A 17,976-nucleotide genomic window follows, 5' to 3' on the forward strand; every position below is an offset into this window, starting at 1 on the left:
TCAAAAGTAAAAATAAAAATCTGCGCCCTTTTAAAACATTAGGAAATACCTGGTTGAAAAAGTTAAAGATCACAAAGAGATCAAGACTGTTTAATAGTGATTTTTGGTTTTTTTGATGGAAATCCAGTCACATCCGCCTATACCGTTACACAGACCGCTACCTGCACATTCACACTCCACGAAGAACATGACTGATTACAAAAGAGAGAGGGACTTTTAAAACCACATTTAATCTTTAATACAAAATCCGTTGCCCTATTACAGAAGTGACCCCTCCATGCACAGATAAATTTCGCGCCTACCATGATGGGAGAGTAAAAACTGTACTTGTAATGCCTCCCTCCCCCTCCCAGACATCGGCAAATGTAAAGTAACTTTTATCTTTGTGCTCTCTGATGCCAAGGCAAGCCTGGTTCATCTTTCTGTATTTCCATTAGAACGGCTGGTCTGTGAGAAGCGAACATGGAGGCGTGGGATTATGTAGGACCATCTTTACCTGGGATTACTTCAAATTGTGCTTTACCTATAAACAGCAAAGGTGCCGGAAATAGGCCTACTGAGCCCCACAGGCAAAGCTCTGAAGATTTCTAGAAACTTGCTGTCAATATGTAGCATAGATCACTATTTCAGTTTCACAGCAAAAAGGGAAAATAAAAACCCACAAGGTATTTAAGTAAATGCTTTCCAATCCCATGCACTGTATTAATTAGCTAACTTCTTATACAGTACAACATCAACATGGGTTGCAGGTTTATTTGTCTGTAACACCTCTATGCATATAGCATCTACACTTTAGGTATATTTACAAATTCAACAAAATATCTACATATAAAAAGCTTCACTTAAAATTAAACTTGATGCAAGTTATGAGAAACCAATTTATTGGCAAATGAAACGGAGCATTCCTTCAACCATAGGTTGTTAGAGGACTTCATATTTGGAGGTAAACCATTTGAGAGATCTCGTTTATGGATACGGTACAATGGGTATGTTGATGTCTGAAACTGCGGGTGGAATCCCTTTGACTGTTGGCCTCGTTAGCACGTGTCAGATTTCTGAGATTCGGAAATGTGTCCTAGCAATTTGCATACACGTTGTTTAATGCTGCAGAGAGTTTCAAAAGTTGCCCCCTACGTAAAGGCCCGGAGAATAACATTCCTGTTGGCATACTGTCCTATGCTTCTGGTGTGGGGATAGCTTATGTTTTACAAAAATTCTCTACCCAACTGACAGCCTTCTGACTGAACTGACTTTAACAGAAACCATAAAAGACCGCTGAATCGTCATGTGCTCCAGTTGGTGCTAAAGCTTTTTCTGTCTGTACAGACGGGGAAATGCTCCTTAAAATAAACTGTCTTATTCATCTCATTTTCACCTCTCCTTTCTTTCAGCATTGCGGTTTTCATGGTCTCTGCTTTGGAAAAGTTACTTTTGGACACTGACAGTAAGCTGGGACTCCGAGGCGACCGTCCCGGCGGAGAAAGAAGGCAGCGTGTTATGGAATGCTTGTTGTCTGAAGGCACTGTACGTGTCTCTTGCCCTGTGCTTTCTGGAGTCATTTTTGAAACTTAAGTGGAGTGATTCGTTTTTGATTCTTTCAGCCTGGCCTAAGTGCCAAAATGCATTGCAATACACATTGCTTATGCCTAAAAACAACTGAACGCGGAGATGAATGTAAAAAGTAGAACACTGTACTGCTGTAACACCTGGAGGGTTAAGAAGGCTAGGAAGTAACAGGAGCGAAGGCCGGTAACAGAGTCTCAGCAAAGCATCAGCAAATGCGACTGTCACAATTAACTCATTTAGCAAGTATATACTGTACATCCTGTTGCTAACAGTCTCCCAAAAAGACTAGACAGCTAGACACAGAGTCACCAATTTCACAACAATGTCCACAAAGACATTGAAGTTCTAGAGAATACTACAGTTACACTCTTGACAATGAAAACGGAATTCATATTTCGGGGTTCGGCCGATGATAGGATAGACCGAGTCTCCAACTATGTTTTAATAACATACACAGGTGTTCCTTTAAGTGTGTAGCATTATTTCATGCATCATATTGAACTGTGTCCTGAAGAGGAAGTAACACGATCCGTTGATGAGGCTGTGTTATTTTGATCAGTTCTGCGGAAACCAAGGATGCCTATTTTGAGTGACAAAGGATGCACTTTGCACTGCAGTTCACATTAACAAATCATCTGACGGAGTCGCATTCTTGTTTTAGCTCTTCTCATAATATTAACACACGGCAGAACACGCACTGTCTGCCCCTGAGTTCATAGTATGAGAAGGCAGACAAACAAGTGCTTAGGATGAACATTCTAGAGAAATGGGATATTGGCAAAGGGCTTGTGGGTTAAACAAAGGAATTCATGGCATTGACAGGAGAAGGTGCCTCTGAGCTTTCGTTTCCTTCGGCGGGTTCTTTCTCCTTCTTACCGCTGTATTGTCCAATAAAGGAGCCGTCCTCATTGAACTGGCCGTTCACCCCCTCTCCGTAGTCAACTAGGCTATCGTCGCTATCTTCTTTCTTCACCGTCCTGTCTGAAGGTGTTCGACTGCCCTTTTTCAAAGGCTTGTGGTCTTCTGCGTCACTGGAAGACAGAGAAAACATCTTCATCAGGATTGGCATTGAGGCGAAGTGCTTTGTTCTTACGGGTCATGCATGCAGGTTATGACAAAGCGCGCGGAGTCCTGAGCTTCTCAAGTCAAGTCTAATCGTCAGCTTGACTCCAATGACTGGGATGTGGTTGGGATGAAAATCACGTGCAGCAATGGTTTAATCACGAAGCCTTCAGGAGGCGGATGGCTTCTCGCTGCGCATGTCAATGTCAATGATACATTCTCGCTCCTGATTTGGAAGCAGTTCAGAAACAGTCACAAGCATTAACAAAGGGAGAATGGAGAAAAGTTGAAAATCATCCCTATTTTGAATTCAAAGAAGTCAAAAGCTTATGGCAAGTAGAGTAGTTAGTAGGTTAAACTGTGTGAGATCTCTGAATTCCTTGGAGATGAATGGCGCATGATTTTGGTTAAGTGTGAAATATGAGGGTTTTTTCGTTTGTTTTTTTTCTGAGCACGAGGAAGCAAAATCCTGCTTTTTGAATCATTTTGTTATCGAGTGCAGGCCAGACTTGTAAACTTTAACCTTACCTTTCAAGAGACCTATACATTCCATTAAAAGGATGCAGAAGAAACAAGTGAAAATAGCCTAAGAAGAAAAGCAAAATCCTTATACTGATAGTAAACAGTATTTTTTTTTTTCTGTAAGAATTTTAGTTAATAGGTAAAGGTTGATTAATTTGGAGACAGACACAATTTCACTTCAAAGCATTACATTTGTACTATTACTATCAGGTCAATATATTCCTAAGGAGTATGAGTGATTCAAAAAATGTCAAAGCAAACATTTGCTGTGCTCATTTTATCTCAGTCTACTCTTCTCCCGGTGTGTTATGTAGCCTATCTGTGTTGGATGGGGATCTAAGGCTCATAATTTAAAACACATTATAGAACCCGATTTTTTTTTTCTTACGTCTCTGTTAAATCCCTAAGCACAACATCTGGAAGTTGGAGAATAGGTTTTCGAACACCTGCCCATCCGGTCGTGTAATTAGGTACACACAGTGACTTACTCTTTAATAGGGAACAGTGGGTTTGAAAAAAAAAAAAAAAAGAAAGAAAAAGAAAGAAGGCCATGAGAGTATTTTGTTTCCTTTCCAGGAGCAAAAATGCAAGGCCAAAGAGGAGACATAAGCAATATTAGTAAAAATGAAGAGGCTTCAGGTCAAAAAGAGGCTGCCTCAGCTGTAGTATTTCACCCAGCAATTTTTGTGCTACCCAAAAATCTGTGCCACAGCTTTACCGCCCACTCCGTCTCTGACAGTGACTTTTTTCTAGGCAAGATACAAACACCTCAAGAGGCACAAATATTCTGGCGGTTTGGCCAATAATGCCTACCGGGGTTTTAAGTCTTTCTCCAAGAAGCAGATCTCAAGACTGGAAACTTATACTTGCTTAACAGGACACAGGTGTCTGCTATTGAAAATTAGCAGTTGCAACAAGACACAAGTTCTTGTCACACACTGAACCAACAGTATTATCCGCACTGCTAATCAACAACCCGGGAGGTATCACAGGACCTCGGGGTGGCCCGTGTTTGGGGCACTTCAGGGGAGAGAGCAGCTCGTCTCCCATCTACTGCGAGTAATAACGTGCACATCTGTAGTCATTAACCTCTAGGCTTTGTCTGAAGACTTCCTGTGAAACATTGCTCATGACTTGGTGAGGCACTTAAGTCCATTGGAGTGTTCAATAATAAGCAGGTCTTTGTCACCTGGATTCCAAGCTCTACTTCAGAGAGCTAGTGTTCCAAGGATCACACTACGGTATTTCTTTGATCCAGCCACCTCTCCACCCATTCAACCCCTCATATATCTAATAAATATTTATTGAGTGCCTACACTGGTAATGTTCTAGTCCTTGGGGATATAGCAGCAAACAAAACAGACTAAAGCCCTGAATTCATTAAGCTTACTTCTACTAGGGGAAAACATGGAAAATAACGTATTGAAATATTGGTTACATAGTGTGTCAGAAGGTGATTAGTGCTATGGAAAACACGGAACTGAGGAAAGAGGATGAAAGGTGTCAGGGGAGGGTGTAGAGGTTGACGCTAAATAGGGTATCCAGGGAAGGCCTCATTAGAAGTGACAGCCGACCAAAGACTTAAAAGAGTTGAGGTAGGCAGGTGGATAGGTGGAGGGAGAGCCATTCTGGCAGGAGTAGCAAGCAGTGCAAATGCCCTGAGGCGTCAGCAAGCCTGGTGCACTCTGGGAACCGGGAGGAGCCTGTGTGGCTGGTACCAAAGGAGACAGAGAGAGAGAGAGAGAAAGAGACAGACAGACAGAGAGAGAAGAGCTAAAGTAGAAGGTGGCAGGGCTAGATACGGGCCCTCCAGGGGACACTGGAAGGCTTCTGTCTTTAGCTCTGAGTGAGATGGAAAGCGATTGGGAGGTTTTCAACACATGAGTGACAAGAGCTGACTTAGGGTTTGACGGATTACAGTCATCAGTGTTGGGAACAGCCTAGCCTGGAGGGCGGGCCTTGGTAACCTACAGCAAAATTGGGTCACGCCATTTCCTCTGTATTGTGTGTGGCTGCTTCTGCACTCCCCACAGCAGACATGTAGAGTTGCAGCTTCGACCCTGTGGCCTGTAAGGTCTGAAATATTTACGAGTGGGGTCTTTACAGAAAACGTTTGCCGACCCCTGCTCAAGGGGGCCGAGGCGACTAGGGCAAAAACACAGGAGCCTGGACTGTGAGCCTGGACAAGAGCGGAACACCGAGGCGGCAGAAAGTGGCTAGATAATGGACATATTTTGCAAGTAGCACCAAAAGGATTTCTGATGGATTGGATATGGAATAAGAGAGAAAAAGAGGACACCAGGATTTTCAGTTTGAGTAACAGAAAGGATCGAATTACCTTACTGGGGAGTACGGCGTGTTTGGGATGGAAGATCAGTGGTTCAGTTTTGGACATGTTAAGTTTGCTAGATCAGAGGAACCACTCCTTTAATGATTTTACGAATCTGGTATAACCTGATACCTAAAACCTACAAGAACACTTGGGGAAAGTGAAATTACAGGCTAATCTCATTCAGGAACAGAGATGTGAAAATCCCAAAGACATCAAGAGCAAATGGAATTCGGGAATCTACCGGAAGGATACCATATCATGACCAAGTTGGGTTTATTCCAGGGAATGGAAGTTTGTTTCAGCATTAAAACTTCAATTCATATAGTTTTCCATTTTCGCAGAAGAACAATATATTATGATCATTTCAGTAGATTCAGGAAGAGGTGTTTGGTAAAATTCAACACCCATTCACAATAAAAATGTCGATACTCTAGGAAGAGCAAGTATCTTGAATGTCCTGGGTATTTGCAAGACACTTAGTTTCACCATCTTTGATGGTGAGTGTTGACAATTTCTGTTTGGTATCAGAAATAGTAGGGATGCGTACTATTGTCACTTTTAACCAAAACTGCATTGAAAGTACTAAGCGATGTGCGGGGAAGAAGAAATGGAAGGTATACTATTACGAAGAAAGAAAACTGTCATTACTCATAACTGGTATGGTTACATGTATGTAAAACATCCAAAAGAATATGCAGGTGGCCATTAGAATAAAAAGAGAGTTCGGTAATGTTGCTTAATACAATACCAGCACAAAAGTCCGTTTTATTCCCATGCTTGCAAATAATTGGAAAATGAAATTTAAAAGAACGATTCCAATTATATCACACAAATATGAAGTATATAAGAACAAATCCAACAAAAATGTTTTAAGTTCCCTATGAAGAAAATGGAAGTTTTATTGTTATTAAAGAAGAGCTAAATAAATGGAGGGATTTACCATAATGGTGGACAAGAAGACTCAAAGTATCGTTACATACGTTAACCCTCTTTATATTGGTCTTTAGATTCAATTTACTGCCAATAAAAACCCAGCAGGTTTCTCTGTGGATCTTGCTTGGCAAGCTGACTCTCAGCTGCATGTGTATAAATGAAAAGGCCAGGAATACCTAAAAAATTCTTGAAGAAGAATAACAAAGTTGGGGGACTTGACTTATCAGATATCAAGGCTTATTAAAAGTTATAGTACTAAGATAGTGTAGTTTTGGTGCAGGGACAGACAAATCAGTCAGTGGACTGTAACACAGGGCCCTGAAATAGTTGGGAGATCTTTTTGCTGGCTTTATTCCTACATCATATTTTTATGCTATCATAGCTGAGATCATTTTTCAGATCCTACTTTGCAACTGTTCGCTGGTATACAGAAATACAATTGACTTCACCCTAATTTTATGTCAGGCAACATCACTAAACTCTTTTTATTAATTGTAATATCTTCCTGCTGATTCATTTGGATTGTTACATAAACAGTCCCTATCAGTTATGAATAATGGCGAGCCAAGAAGGAGCTCCCTAGAAGCATCCATTGCAACTTAATGATCATAGTGGATGAGAGAAAATCTATAGCAACATGGGCTGTGCTTGAAAGAAGAGAAGGAAAGGAGTGCTCTATCCACAGAGTCTTTCTAGGAAAAGTGGTTCAAAGGCAGCTCAACATCTTCCTAAGACTGGTTTTTAAAAAGTGGTGTGATGGGGGCACGTGGACGGCTCAGTCGGTTGAGGGTCCAACTCTTGGTTTTGGCTCAGGTCATGATCTCACAGTTTGTGAGTTCAAGCCCCACACAGGGCTCTGTGTTGACAGAGTGGAGCCTGCTTGGGATTCTCTCTCCCTCTCTCTCCCTCTTCCTCTCACCTGCTCAAGTGCTCTCTTTCGCAAATAAACTGGAAAAAAAAAAGTGGTGGGATGTAATGTCATACTTCAATTAGAATATGGCTAAATGGGGGAAAAATTGTACGAGGCACCAGAACAGTACTGGCATGTGATTTATGCCCCCAAAATATGAGTACTCATTTATCTGCCATCACATCTCCTCTCTCCATTCCAGGCCCCCACCTCAGAGAGATTTTTTTTTTCTTTCTAAGAAATACCTTGTGTAACACACACAACTCAGAAGTTTCCAGATGTGATGACTGTGAAAAGTTCTACGAAAGGGATACAACTCAGGTACAAGTCCGTGTTGAAGCACTGTATTAGTACTTGCTGCTTTTCAACTCAAAGATGAATTTTAAAAAAGTTTTTAAATTTTAAGTAGCCTCCACACCCAACATGGGGCTTGAACTCACAACCCCGAGATCTAGAGTCGCATGCTCTCCTGATTGAGCCAGCCAGGTGCCCCTCAAAGATGAATTTTATGGGGCGCCTGGGTGGCGCAGTCGGTTAAGCGTCCGACTTCAGCCAGGTCACGATCTCGCGGTCCGTGAGTTCGAGCCCCGCGTCAGGCTCTGGGCTGATGGCTCAGAGCCTGGAGCCTGTTTCCGATTCTGTGTCTCCCTCTCTCTCTGCCCCTCCCCCGTTCGTGCTCTGTCTCTCTCTGTCCCAAAGATAAATAAACGTTGAAAAAAAATTTAAAAAAAGAATTTTATAATGAAATAGTAAACAAACTGTTTTTGACATGATGTCAAGGGAATTGTCCCAAATGAGAGGAATTGGAGGTTACGGGGGATGATTTAAAAGCCATATACTTATTTAGCTACACAGTAGTCAAAGCTTAAAAATATTCAACCACGTTTTATGAGAGATGTTAAGGACAGGAGGCATCAGATGTTAGTGAACTCTTAGCCTAGGACATCAAAGATTAAACAAATTTCAAAATATGTCATAAAATAGCCACAACATAGCACATGTAGCTACAGAATATATTTTTGATACTCATGGCCAAGAATGAAGATGGTTGAGCAGTGGAAAGAAAGGGTCACATCACAGCATCAAAACTCATGTCTGACACCGCTTCCTCTGGGAAGGCTTCTCACATTACCCTCCTTCCGTGCCACCCAGTTGGCCTTGGCTTCCCGCCCCTGCTCCCCGGTACCTGAGTTATATCCCTTTCATAGAACTTTTCCCACAGTGCTCAGATTGGTCTTTTACTTTCCCGTGTCCCTTGCTAGACTATAAGCTAGGGAGGTTAACATTCTATTGTTTTTACTATCCCCACAGCCCGGCATACAGTAGGCACTCAATAAATACTGGTTGAAATAAAGAATTCATTGTAAAATAACAATAAAAGACAGGTGGGCATTTTAGAAAATTTCCCAGAATTCTAACATGGGGAAATTTTCATTCCTTCTTAATGAATTTCATGATGTCAGACAAAGCACTAGATTATATATTTTCTTCCTCTCTCTTTCCCTAGGAATGAATTTGAAGGAGTTGACCTTTGTTTCAGTAATACTTCAGGGTTATGCACACAGGAGGGACCCAAGGAATGTCTATTGAGTTAAAATTCAGCAACAACAGGTACATTTGTGATCATTCGGTTTCTCTTGTGGTCACGATCCTCCTACCGCCAAATCACACTGCTGTTAGATTGACCTTCGTGACCCAAACCCTCCCTCTAAAAGTCCGTCACGATTTATACTGTTCACATACCAGTTTACGTTTGTGAGCAGAATACACTGGAAGCAGATAGCAAATCAAACATGACACACCTTCGTATCATTCAAGCCTTAGGAGCACGGGTTAGCATGCCTGCATGCAACAGGATCATGTTTACTCGAATGGCAAGATCCCTGTGCAGACAGCCTCCATTTATGCTATGAATTCAAGTACCATGGCCATATGGTTTATGACCTAGGGTCATTCTGGTTTTTAAAGGAATGGATCTAGACAATTAAAAAAAAAAAATACTTACACGGTTGGTTGCATTGTTTCTCTGATTTTTCTATATGCTAGTAAGGATGCAGATCCTACTGTCTGTATAATTAAAGAAACAAACAAAGCAAGCTGCAGGCTTCCACCAGAGGGTAACTGCTTGGGGGTGGGAGTTGGAGTTAGGGCACAAGGTTACAGCTTATGGGGAAAAAAAAAATCAAATTTGGCCATTGAAGTTCCATCCCCGTTTGCACTATGAAAAACCCTCTGGCTGAGAGCCCACCATGTCGAGGCTGTTTCAGCCTCACGCTGGAGAATGAGCAAATCATAAATGGAATTCATTTACATTTGGTAATAGCCCCTAATTCTGTCTGCGTCGGTGTGTGATCAGCGTATTAATTTGTTTTCAGAACAAAAAAGAATAAGAATCAATAAATAATACAAAGCTCAAAACTTCCAGAAGGTGCAAAACAGAGAAGGGACCCTGGTGATTTAGGAAGGAGAATGACACTTAAATGTATTATTAAAAAAAAAAAAGGTATCTGTTGGAATAAATAGTTGGAACTATTTTCATTAATTGTAACATCCAAAAAACTAAACGACTCTTTTTTTTTTTTAAGTAGAAAAGAATCCAAAGGGAAAAAATTCTGAGGTAGTGTCAGGAAGTCACAGGATAAAGCCGTATCTGTAGCAAAGGGCAGTTGGGTATTTGGGAAAGTGATTTCACTTGTGGACTTGTCCTTAAGGACTTTCAGTCTTGGTAAAAAGGAAAATGACTAAATTGTGTTTTCAGTTGAGACACCCGTCAGAACCTTCCCTTGGCATCTCCCACATCAGCGTAATTATATGTGTGACAAATGTTTTTGTCTTCACACACGAACCAACAGATTTGTGCTCAACAGGCCCAAAGAAAAGTCTTTCTCTTCTGAGAAACTCAAGGCATAAGCGAAAGACAGTCACGTGAAAATGCTTCACAAACATATCACATGTGCATCAACACCATGACAAAGAAATGATAAATGTAAATGTAAAATAAAATGAATGTAAACACAGTGATAATGAGGCCAGTCACCAAATACTTGCCATGTACCGCTCTGGAACCCCAAATCATATTAAAAGTTGTGAGCAGACATCTCGTGGAGGAGGTTAGAAATCATAGAACTAGAAGCCTTCGGTGATCATCTAATATTTGAACAACTGTATCATTTTACACATGAAAGACACTGAGACCCAGACAAGTTAAGTGCCATACCTAAAGGAATCAAAGGTAATGGCTGAGAGGACAGTGAAACTAACAATTTCTTGATTCCAAGCTGGTTCTCATTCAACCTCGATTTCAATCACGTCTTGTTGGAGTAAGCAGCATGGTTGCCCTGAGAAAGTCACATGACATCAGACCGTGTAACCACGAGCTGACATTTGAGACCCACGAGGTGAGCAGTACATCGCCGGATTCACTTAAGTGTGATAATGTATGACAGGAATCCATCACCACGTGACGAATGTATGAGGTGCAAGGGTTTATTTCCAATTCATGCAAATGCGGAGTTGTTTCAGGCTACCATAAAGATTTCGCTTCATCACAATAAGTAAGGGAGTGGTGTGCATAACTTGTGTAGAAATCTAGCCACAACAACTTTATCTAAAAAGAAGTTCCCTAGTAATCATCACCTCACCTGCTGTACAGGAAAAACATGTAGTAGAGTGAATGAAATCAGCCGGGATTGCAACTCATCCAGGATCAGACGTGGCTTTCCTAGGCTATGGCCATCTGCCGGCTGCCCTACCGTGTAATGTGGAGTGGGCAGAGGTGGCCCGTGAGGTTTCCACAGACCGAGTCCCAGGGTCAACTGGTGACACCAAGACAACCCTCATTAGACATCTTTCTGTATTGTGAGATACAGACATTCTGAGAAGCTTTACGAATCATAATCATTTCTGTTGAAGAGAAGATCAGAGTGTATGAAGGCTTAGGTGCCGAGACACAAAGGCTAAACTTGCGTCTGCATGGAAACTGGTACGAAACCAAATTTGTCCAAAAGACATGGTTTTTCTCAATCAGTTATCCTATTTTTGTATGCTTGGCATTATTCAGCCCCTCGGGATACTGACATGGAAATGCCAAAAATGAGCTCTAGAGATGGGTGGAAATTAGCACAATTTTCTATAAATGTCACCTGGCAATCATAATAGTGAAATATTTTGTTACCTAAAAGCCTTTTCTTCTGCCAAAAAAGGCTCAGTTTGGACTCAGTGCATATTTTAAAAAACATATAATTTATATATTTTTATATTTATTATTTTATATTTATATTAATTTATTATATTTTATGATATATAAATATGTTTATATAATATATATATTTTATAATCAAGAGCATCATAGAAGGAAAAAGCAAGGTGTAAAAAAGCATTTTATAAATAGAAGTGTTCTTTTGGGCCACCCAAATCCCAATTTTTTTAATGAATACATAGTTTCTGTTTTTAAACATTATTTTAAACTTAAAATAATCAATTAGCTCTTTTATCTCTTTTTAAAAAGGCAAGTAACTCTTAGGCAAGAATATCTTTAAAGAGTTTCTCTTCCTGTCTTTTTTCATTACTCAGCACATAGGCTATGTTAAAAATGAAGCCAAGCCAAGAATGTATTATCAGAGTTGTGTGAGTTAACGCACAGGCTAGAGGGCTATGATATTCTTAATAATTTACAGCTTCTAAAACAACCTTATCATCCTTTTATGATTAATGGCCAGGGTATATAGATATTTATTTTGGAAAACAAGCATCAAATCCAGGAGTAGAAAGAGTGACACCAATTTTATAAATGCACTACTTAGAAAATGACAGGTGTCGTATCCTGTGGAATGCAGGTCTTGTAGGGTCTTTATTGTTGTTTTAACTCTTATCCTAACACACCAGCTTTTCCTGGTTTGAGCAGTACAGCAGCAACACCTCTGGGAAAATACGGCAGAGTGGAAGACACTCCATTGCCAAACCTATGACCAAATGGAAATTTATCTCTTGATGCAAAGTGGGAATATTTTCATCGTGAGGGATGCGTAAACATTTAGACATGGAAGTGTTTCTAAACTAATATTTGAGGAAAATATGAAAGGCCACAGAACCTGTTCCTGGCCGAATCCCGTCGGATGAGGTCTGTATGAGCAGACAGTCTGTGCAGGGAAGGGAAGGTGAAGGGAGTCTGCGAAGCAGTGCTCACCTGTATTCTCCAAAAGTGCCATCGTCTTCCTTCATCGGCTGGATTTCAGGATCAGCGTGAGCATCTTCCTTTTCCTTAACTAAAACATTTCAAAGCGATAATATTATCTATTGATTCTGCGTTTCCCTATTGAAAATTTTAAAGAGTGCACTCTCTGAGATGTGTGGCGGTGGAAAATGATTCTACACACAGTGGGATGTTATACAGCCAGATGTGTTATGTGGCCACACATATACTTTGCTGTTTTCGTCTCTTTGAGACAACCTAATAGAATGAACATTTGTTAACCTATAAAGTTGACTTCCTGTATGCATCTTACTGATGAAGGAATAAGTTTTAAGTTTCTGTGATTTCTCCCCTATTGGACTAATCTATTTATTTACAATAGTCAAGGTTACAAGTCATTTTAGCAAATCTTATTCTTTTGCAGATGTTTTGTTTTCTTGTCACTGACGGGGAAATGGCCAGGTAAATAGAAATTCATTAGAACCACTAAACTGAACAAAACATTAACGGGAGAGGAAAAGCAATGTTACACATCATGATATCAAGACTCAGTTCATGCATTCCTTCCTCCAGAAGACTTCCATGAACCTTCCCCTTCAGCCTGTTGGTTGTAGGTGCGACTTTAGCACCTATGACTTTTGTGTAGCCTACAGAAGCAGAATCACTAATATCTTCAGAGAACAGCTTAATTTATTCCACCAAACACCTTCTGATCCTTGACTATGTTTAGGCTCCCATTTAAAAAAAAAAAGGGATCAAAAATTGGACAGAACATCCAAATTTATGGCTCTGGGAAAATATACTTATTACTACCTACGTATTTACTCTCATCATTTCATTTTAGTCTAGGATAATGACGCAGCACTATAGGGCAATTTTACTCTTTCTCTCTTACCTGGATATTTACCACCCTTGTTTCTTCTGATGAAGCAAACGATCAGCAAAATTAAGATGAGAAGAGCGACGGCACACATCAGACCAATGAACCAGCCCTGAGTCGCAATATCCACCTGTCGGCTTGCCATTGCTGGAAAACAAGTCAGTGGTGTCGGGGGGAATGGGTTAAGGGGGAGATGAGAACGGGTGTAGTCTCTTGAAGCAAAAAACTACCATAGTATATGAGCTTTTATACATTTTACCGTGGCCCCACATTGCAATCTGTCAGTTATGATAAAGCAGGAGTTATATAAAAACTTTGAAAAATCTTCATGAATTAAAAAAATTCAAATAGCGAAATCTGAATGCTAATCCCATCAAATGCTAACGAATCCTGCTAAACATTGTGTTCACAGTTATTTTAACTACATATTCTCAATAGAAACATAGTCCCAAGCCAGTTTTTAATAGTACCGTCTATAGATAAATTGTACATTAAGTACAACGATAAGAATGGAAGACCGAGTTTTAAACAGAACAGAATGTATACATCTAATGGAGTATTTTTTCTTCAAAGGAACCACTTTTGGAGGCTAAAATATCATTGCAGTGATATTGCCATTTTCCAAAATGTTTTATAAATCTTCTTTTAAAACGGAAAGCTTTAACACACAAGAAACCCGTCTACATAAGATAACCAGCCTTATTATTTTATAGAACATCTCAATTTGCACCTAAAACATTCCTTAGATTTGTTATTTATCTCATTTACAAGAGTTGGTTCTAAAAGATTTTTGGAAATGTCTGAAAAACTCTGATTTACCCTCAAAGGATCGATATTCAATATTCATTATTGTTTAGAATCTGTTTAAAAGCCTTTGAGAGGCATCTTGATCGGGGAAATCATTACTGGAATAAATGACCAGCTTAAAGAGAAAATACTCATTCACATGTATACATACTCTTTGTCTTCATCTATTCTGTTTGAGTCAATAAATGTGAAGCCCCTTATTCAACTAGTCACAGTATGCAAATATCCTAAGAAAAACACAGAATAATTAGCATTTCTGGTATTATTCAAAAGTGTCAATCAAATGGGACAAAGTGCAGCATCAATGGCCATTCAGACATGCCCGTGAGGATTTGTTTAAATAAATTGGTACGAAACTTTTTTTAAAGGCCTTTATTATTATTTTTTTTGACCATAATCAAAGTAAAAGGTTTTCTTCTTTTGATTCATAAGCATGCCTATACCATGCTTTCGATCTGATTGAGTTTATTTGAGTGCACTTAACGTGATTGGGTTGGGCATATGTGATCTCTGGATGCAGAAACAAACATGGCTACACATATCCCAGGGTCAGCTCTCTGTTGCCAAAATAGCACCTCATTGCCTTATTTTTCTCCACACAAAGTAGAGGGAGAAAAATGAAATGCCTAAAAATCAAGTATGAAGAATGTGAAGAACGTGTGTATGTGTGTTTAAGAAATACAATGAGAAGTGGAAATACGTGATCTGGAATATAAATCAAACGCCAGTAGCCTTTCGCAATCTCCCTTTGTGTCTCATTGGCTAGAGGGGTTTTGAGTTGTATCATAACTAGATATAACCAAGGCAGGAGTATAGGCAGTGCCCTCCCTCCATACACACACCAGAATCATGATGACGAAGATGAAGAGGAAGGCAGTGATAATGACAGCTAACATTCTGAAACTTTTACTATCGGCTAGGCACTGTGTTGAGGGCAACACCTTCTTTAATCCTTCGAAGTGGGCATAGGGAATAAACTCATACTAGCCAGTATGCTCTACTGCTCTAATGCATTCCAGAAAACACGTCCAGACATCAACTCTGCAGAAGTCTTTCCAAAAACCAAAATGCTATAGAGACTTTCCCTGAGACAGGTGAAAGGATTTTGAAAGTCTATCGTGACATGCTCCTTGGCAATACATTTCTTTCAGTTTGCACCTGGTCTTTGATGGCGTGCTTTTTCTCCAAAACGGAACCCCAAGCCAACTGGTGTAAGTCTATCGAGCATCTGATTGAAGTTAAAGAGTCCTTGTTTTTAGTATGCTCAGTCACTTCCAGCCTGTTGTAAATAGTATCTGCTTTTACATTTTCCATCCAATTAAATATACAACCATTAAGGGCAAAATGCAACGAGATACTCAAGTGCCAGCACAGACATGGTCTTAGAAAGGTGGTGATTGTCGAGGCCGAACTTCCTGCTGGCAGGTGGCTATTGTGTAACTACGCAAAAAGTGGAAATGTTTCTTTGACAGTCGATGAGGGAACAGCCAAATTGATTTTGAATTTTTACCTCTATGTTCCAAAAAGAAAAGAATCAAATATTTCACAATCCCACTCTTTAAGATCAGGCAGACACAGCAGGAGCATGCATGCGTATGCTCACCTAAACACACACTAGTGCACCAGAAGTTGACTTAAACAAAAATTATGTAAGTGAAAAGAACTTCTACTGACTTCCCATCCACATAAGAAGGGATCTAAAGCCCAGAGTGGCTACGAAAGGCTTCAACTCTTCCTAGAACACTCTAAGATCATCTTAACTGCAAATACACGTACAAACCCAAGTCATGGCCACCACTGTGCTTCACACACACACACACACACACACACACACACACACACACTGAAGCCTGTGGGGCCTTTTCTTCTTGAATCCGAGTTTCAGTGGGCAGGTATTTGTAGGATTAAGTAGGAGAATGAAAGAGGATTTTCACTTTATTTCAATCTTTACAATAAAATTATGGTCACGCTTGAGCAACCCATAAAGCAATACATTAAATAAAAAGACAAATATAAAGGATATGAAAAAAGAAAATAAGCCAGAGGAATAAAATTTGCTGGTTCCTACAAGTCAGTTTTTTTTTTAATTTACATCCAAATTAGCATATATACAAGTCAGTTTTAATAGGTGTTCTGCTAGCACATTGCTTGATGTCTCCCGGATAACCTGTGCTCTGTGGGAGTAGGTCTCTGAGGCAACGCTCATGAACTAGAATAATAATGTGCAGGAGGCAGAGCTAATAAATAGCTATTTATGAAGAATCCATTAAGCACAAAAATGTCCTCTTGAATTAAAATAGTTAGAAATGTATAGAAAGAGCAAATCGGGGGCATCTGGGTGGCTTAGTCAGTCTGGGTGGCTGAGCGTCTGACTTGGGCTCAGGTCATGATCTCATGGTTTGTCAGCTGGAGACCCACACAGGGCTCTGTGCTGACAGCTCAGTGCCTGCTTCAGATCCTCTGTCCCCCTACTCTCTCTGTCCCTCCTTGGCTCGTGCTCTCTCTCTTTCAAAAATAAATAAACATTAAAAACAAAAAAGAGCAAAACATTTCCTTGGCCAAAGACAGTTGACCAAAAAAACCTGTTGGGCCCGGTAAAAGCAAATCTGCGTCACATCCTTTATGATATCCGAGAAGACAGGCGCTGATGGGAGACAGAGACGACGAGGAGGTGGGGTCCTCACAGGACTGGGGGCAAAGAACCACAGCACCCACACACCACGTATGGTCTCATCTGATTTGTTTTTCAGTTTGTGCCAGGGGAAAAAATTAAGAAATATACCTTAAGAATTCAGACTATAAAAGGCAGAGATGGTGTCATGGTAAGGAGATTCACAAAGGAGGGGCTCCTGGGTGGCTCAGGTGGTTCAGCTTTGAACTCTTGATTTCAGCTCAGGTCATGACCTCATGGTTTGTGAGATCGAGCCTCACATCGGGCTCTGTGCTGACAGTGAGAACCTTTTTGACTTCTCTCTCTCTGCTCCTCTCCTGTTCACTTGCTCTCTCTCTGTCTCTCAAAATAAATAAATGAACTTAGAAAAAAAAAAGATTCATGAACGAAGCAGAGGGGAAAGCTGAATCTAGGTTCCTGAAGTTATTTAGCACAAGTCAGAGAGAAAAGCAGCTCATTAAGGCAGGGTTTAAACATTAGCCAGAATGGTACGCCACCATGCCGAGCACTGACACTCACATGTCAGAACCCAGCATGGAGGGGAGGAAGAGCACGAGCGGTAGAAGGTGTGCTTTCACACTGGACTCAGTCTGGCAGCCCTACTGGACAGAGCTGGGAAAGTGGGAGGACACGGGAGTTGGATGAACAGTATTTGCTCCTGGAGGGACTATGTTAACTAAGGTCACCAGGGCTTAATCACGACTTACTCTTTATCATAGCTACATCTGTGGCCTTTTCCTATCTCTCCACTGCTGGCACACAACAACGGCCCACCCGTTACGGCTGTTCACCTTGAACTACCCGCCAGCTGCAGCTGGAATTGTTGGTATAGCAACACTGGAGAAAAAAAAAAATTGTTTTCTCAACGGTTTGCCTTCTGTCCTATACGAGGACAAAAAAAAAAAAAAAAAAAAAAAAAAGCCACAATCTGATGTCACAGGTGGCATCTCGTTCTGGTTGGCCGCAAGCTGGGAGTACATCGGCGTCTTCAGGGGTCCGGAATAGCTGGACAGACGTGGCAAGTGCCAAACAAAGTGGTCATTTCTGCCTGTCTCCCTTGGGGCGTGGGCCTCTGTGACCCTGGACATGGGTGGAGTGAGAG

The 17,976-nt window shown here is 40.7% G+C and overlaps 1 protein-coding gene across 19 annotated transcripts in view; it reads right to left on the minus strand.

The window, feature by feature from the left end:
* Positions 1 to 211: 211 nt before the first annotated feature.
* NRCAM (neuronal cell adhesion molecule) overlaps positions 212 to 17,976 on the minus strand; it is a 283,687-nt gene continuing 265,922 nt past the window's right edge. For 18 of the 19 annotated variants that reach the window (XM_053218642.1, XM_027071661.2, XM_053218638.1 and 15 more), the window contains 3 exons: positions 13,412 to 13,543; positions 12,511 to 12,589; positions 212 to 2,597 (listed from right to left, as the gene is read on the minus strand). In XM_053218642.1, the coding sequence (XP_053074617.1) occupies positions 2,360 to 2,597; positions 12,511 to 12,589; positions 13,412 to 13,543 (449 nt within the window). In that variant the 3' untranslated portion in view covers positions 212 to 2,359. Of the gene's footprint in view, positions 2,598 to 2,630; positions 2,855 to 12,510; positions 12,590 to 13,411; positions 13,544 to 17,976 lie in introns of those variants that run through there. The other variant, XM_027071663.2, reaches the window with a different exon arrangement.

This window comes from Acinonyx jubatus, chromosome A2 (genome assembly GCF_027475565.1).
Source record: "Acinonyx jubatus isolate Ajub_Pintada_27869175 chromosome A2, VMU_Ajub_asm_v1.0, whole genome shotgun sequence".
Taxonomy (NCBI): Eukaryota; Metazoa; Chordata; class Mammalia; order Carnivora; family Felidae; genus Acinonyx; species Acinonyx jubatus.